The following is a 762-nucleotide window of genomic DNA, read 5'->3' as shown; positions in this document are numbered from 1 at the left end:
ATTTTGAAAAAAATAAGGCAAGCAATAATATTATAATAAAAGACTAAAACTCAACTGAGGTTTAGCCTAAAACATTACTGATTAATTTCTATAATTAATTCATTAACAACTAATTACTTAATTAAACGTGTTCGGAAAATCATGGTGTTACAATCCTCCCCAACTTATAAGATTTTCGTCCTCGAAAATTAAACGTACATTCTAAGAAAACGGATGGGGAAATGATTCCTTCATGTTACTTTCGACCTCCCAGGTAGCATCTTCTCCATTCGCCTGACTCCAAATCACCTTAACTAAGGCGATTTCCTTGCCTCGCAGAGTTTTCACACTCCGATCGGCAATTCTCAACGACAAAGTCTCGAAAGTGAGATTATCCTTTAGCTGAATTGAGTCAGGTTCAATGACATGCGACGGGTTACTAATGTATTTTCTGAGTTGGGACACATGGAAGACATTATGTAGGTTTGATAACAAAGGGGGCAAGGCTTTTTGGTAAGCTATCGGTCCGACTTTTCTAATGATTTGGTATTACCCTATGAACCTAGGGGTAAGCTTACGGGATTTAAGCACTCTACCAATGCCAGTTATTGGAACCACCCTCATAAACACATGATCTCCTTCTTTAAAGCTCATATGGATTCTTCTCCTGTCATAATAACTCTTCTGTCTACTTTGTGCAGTCTTCATGTTTTCCCTTATCATTCTAATTTTCTCCATCGTCTGTTGAACCACATCGAGTCCTAACACTAGATTCTTTCCCGC

General features: G+C 37.9%; 1 protein-coding gene across 1 annotated transcript; it reads right to left on the bottom strand.

Moving 5' to 3' along the window:
- Positions 1 to 201: 201 nt before the first annotated feature.
- On the bottom strand, positions 202 to 717 carry LOC109339413. The gene is made up of 2 exons (XM_019576844.1): positions 533 to 717; positions 202 to 430 (listed from the first exon to the last, which is right to left on the bottom strand). The coding sequence occupies exons 1-2, from the start codon at positions 715 to 717 to the stop codon at positions 202 to 204; spliced, it is 414 nt and encodes a 137-aa protein (XP_019432389.1).
- Between the last annotated feature and the right edge of the window lie 45 nt (positions 718 to 762).

This window comes from Lupinus angustifolius, unplaced genomic scaffold (genome assembly GCF_001865875.1).
Source record: "Lupinus angustifolius cultivar Tanjil unplaced genomic scaffold, LupAngTanjil_v1.0 Scaffold_75_66, whole genome shotgun sequence".
In the NCBI taxonomy this organism is placed as follows: domain Eukaryota; kingdom Viridiplantae; phylum Streptophyta; class Magnoliopsida; order Fabales; family Fabaceae; genus Lupinus; species Lupinus angustifolius.
This window is presented reverse-complemented; position numbering and strand designations above follow the sequence as displayed.

Coding starts and splice junctions, on each gene's coding strand:
- LOC109339413 (XM_019576844.1), bottom strand. CDS start 717: ATGGAGAAAATTAGAATGATAAGGGAAAACATGAAGACTGCACAAAGT. Junction 431..532: donor CTTACCCCTAGGTTCATAGG/GTAATACCAAAT, acceptor GTCCCAACTCAG/AAAATACATTAGTAACCCGT.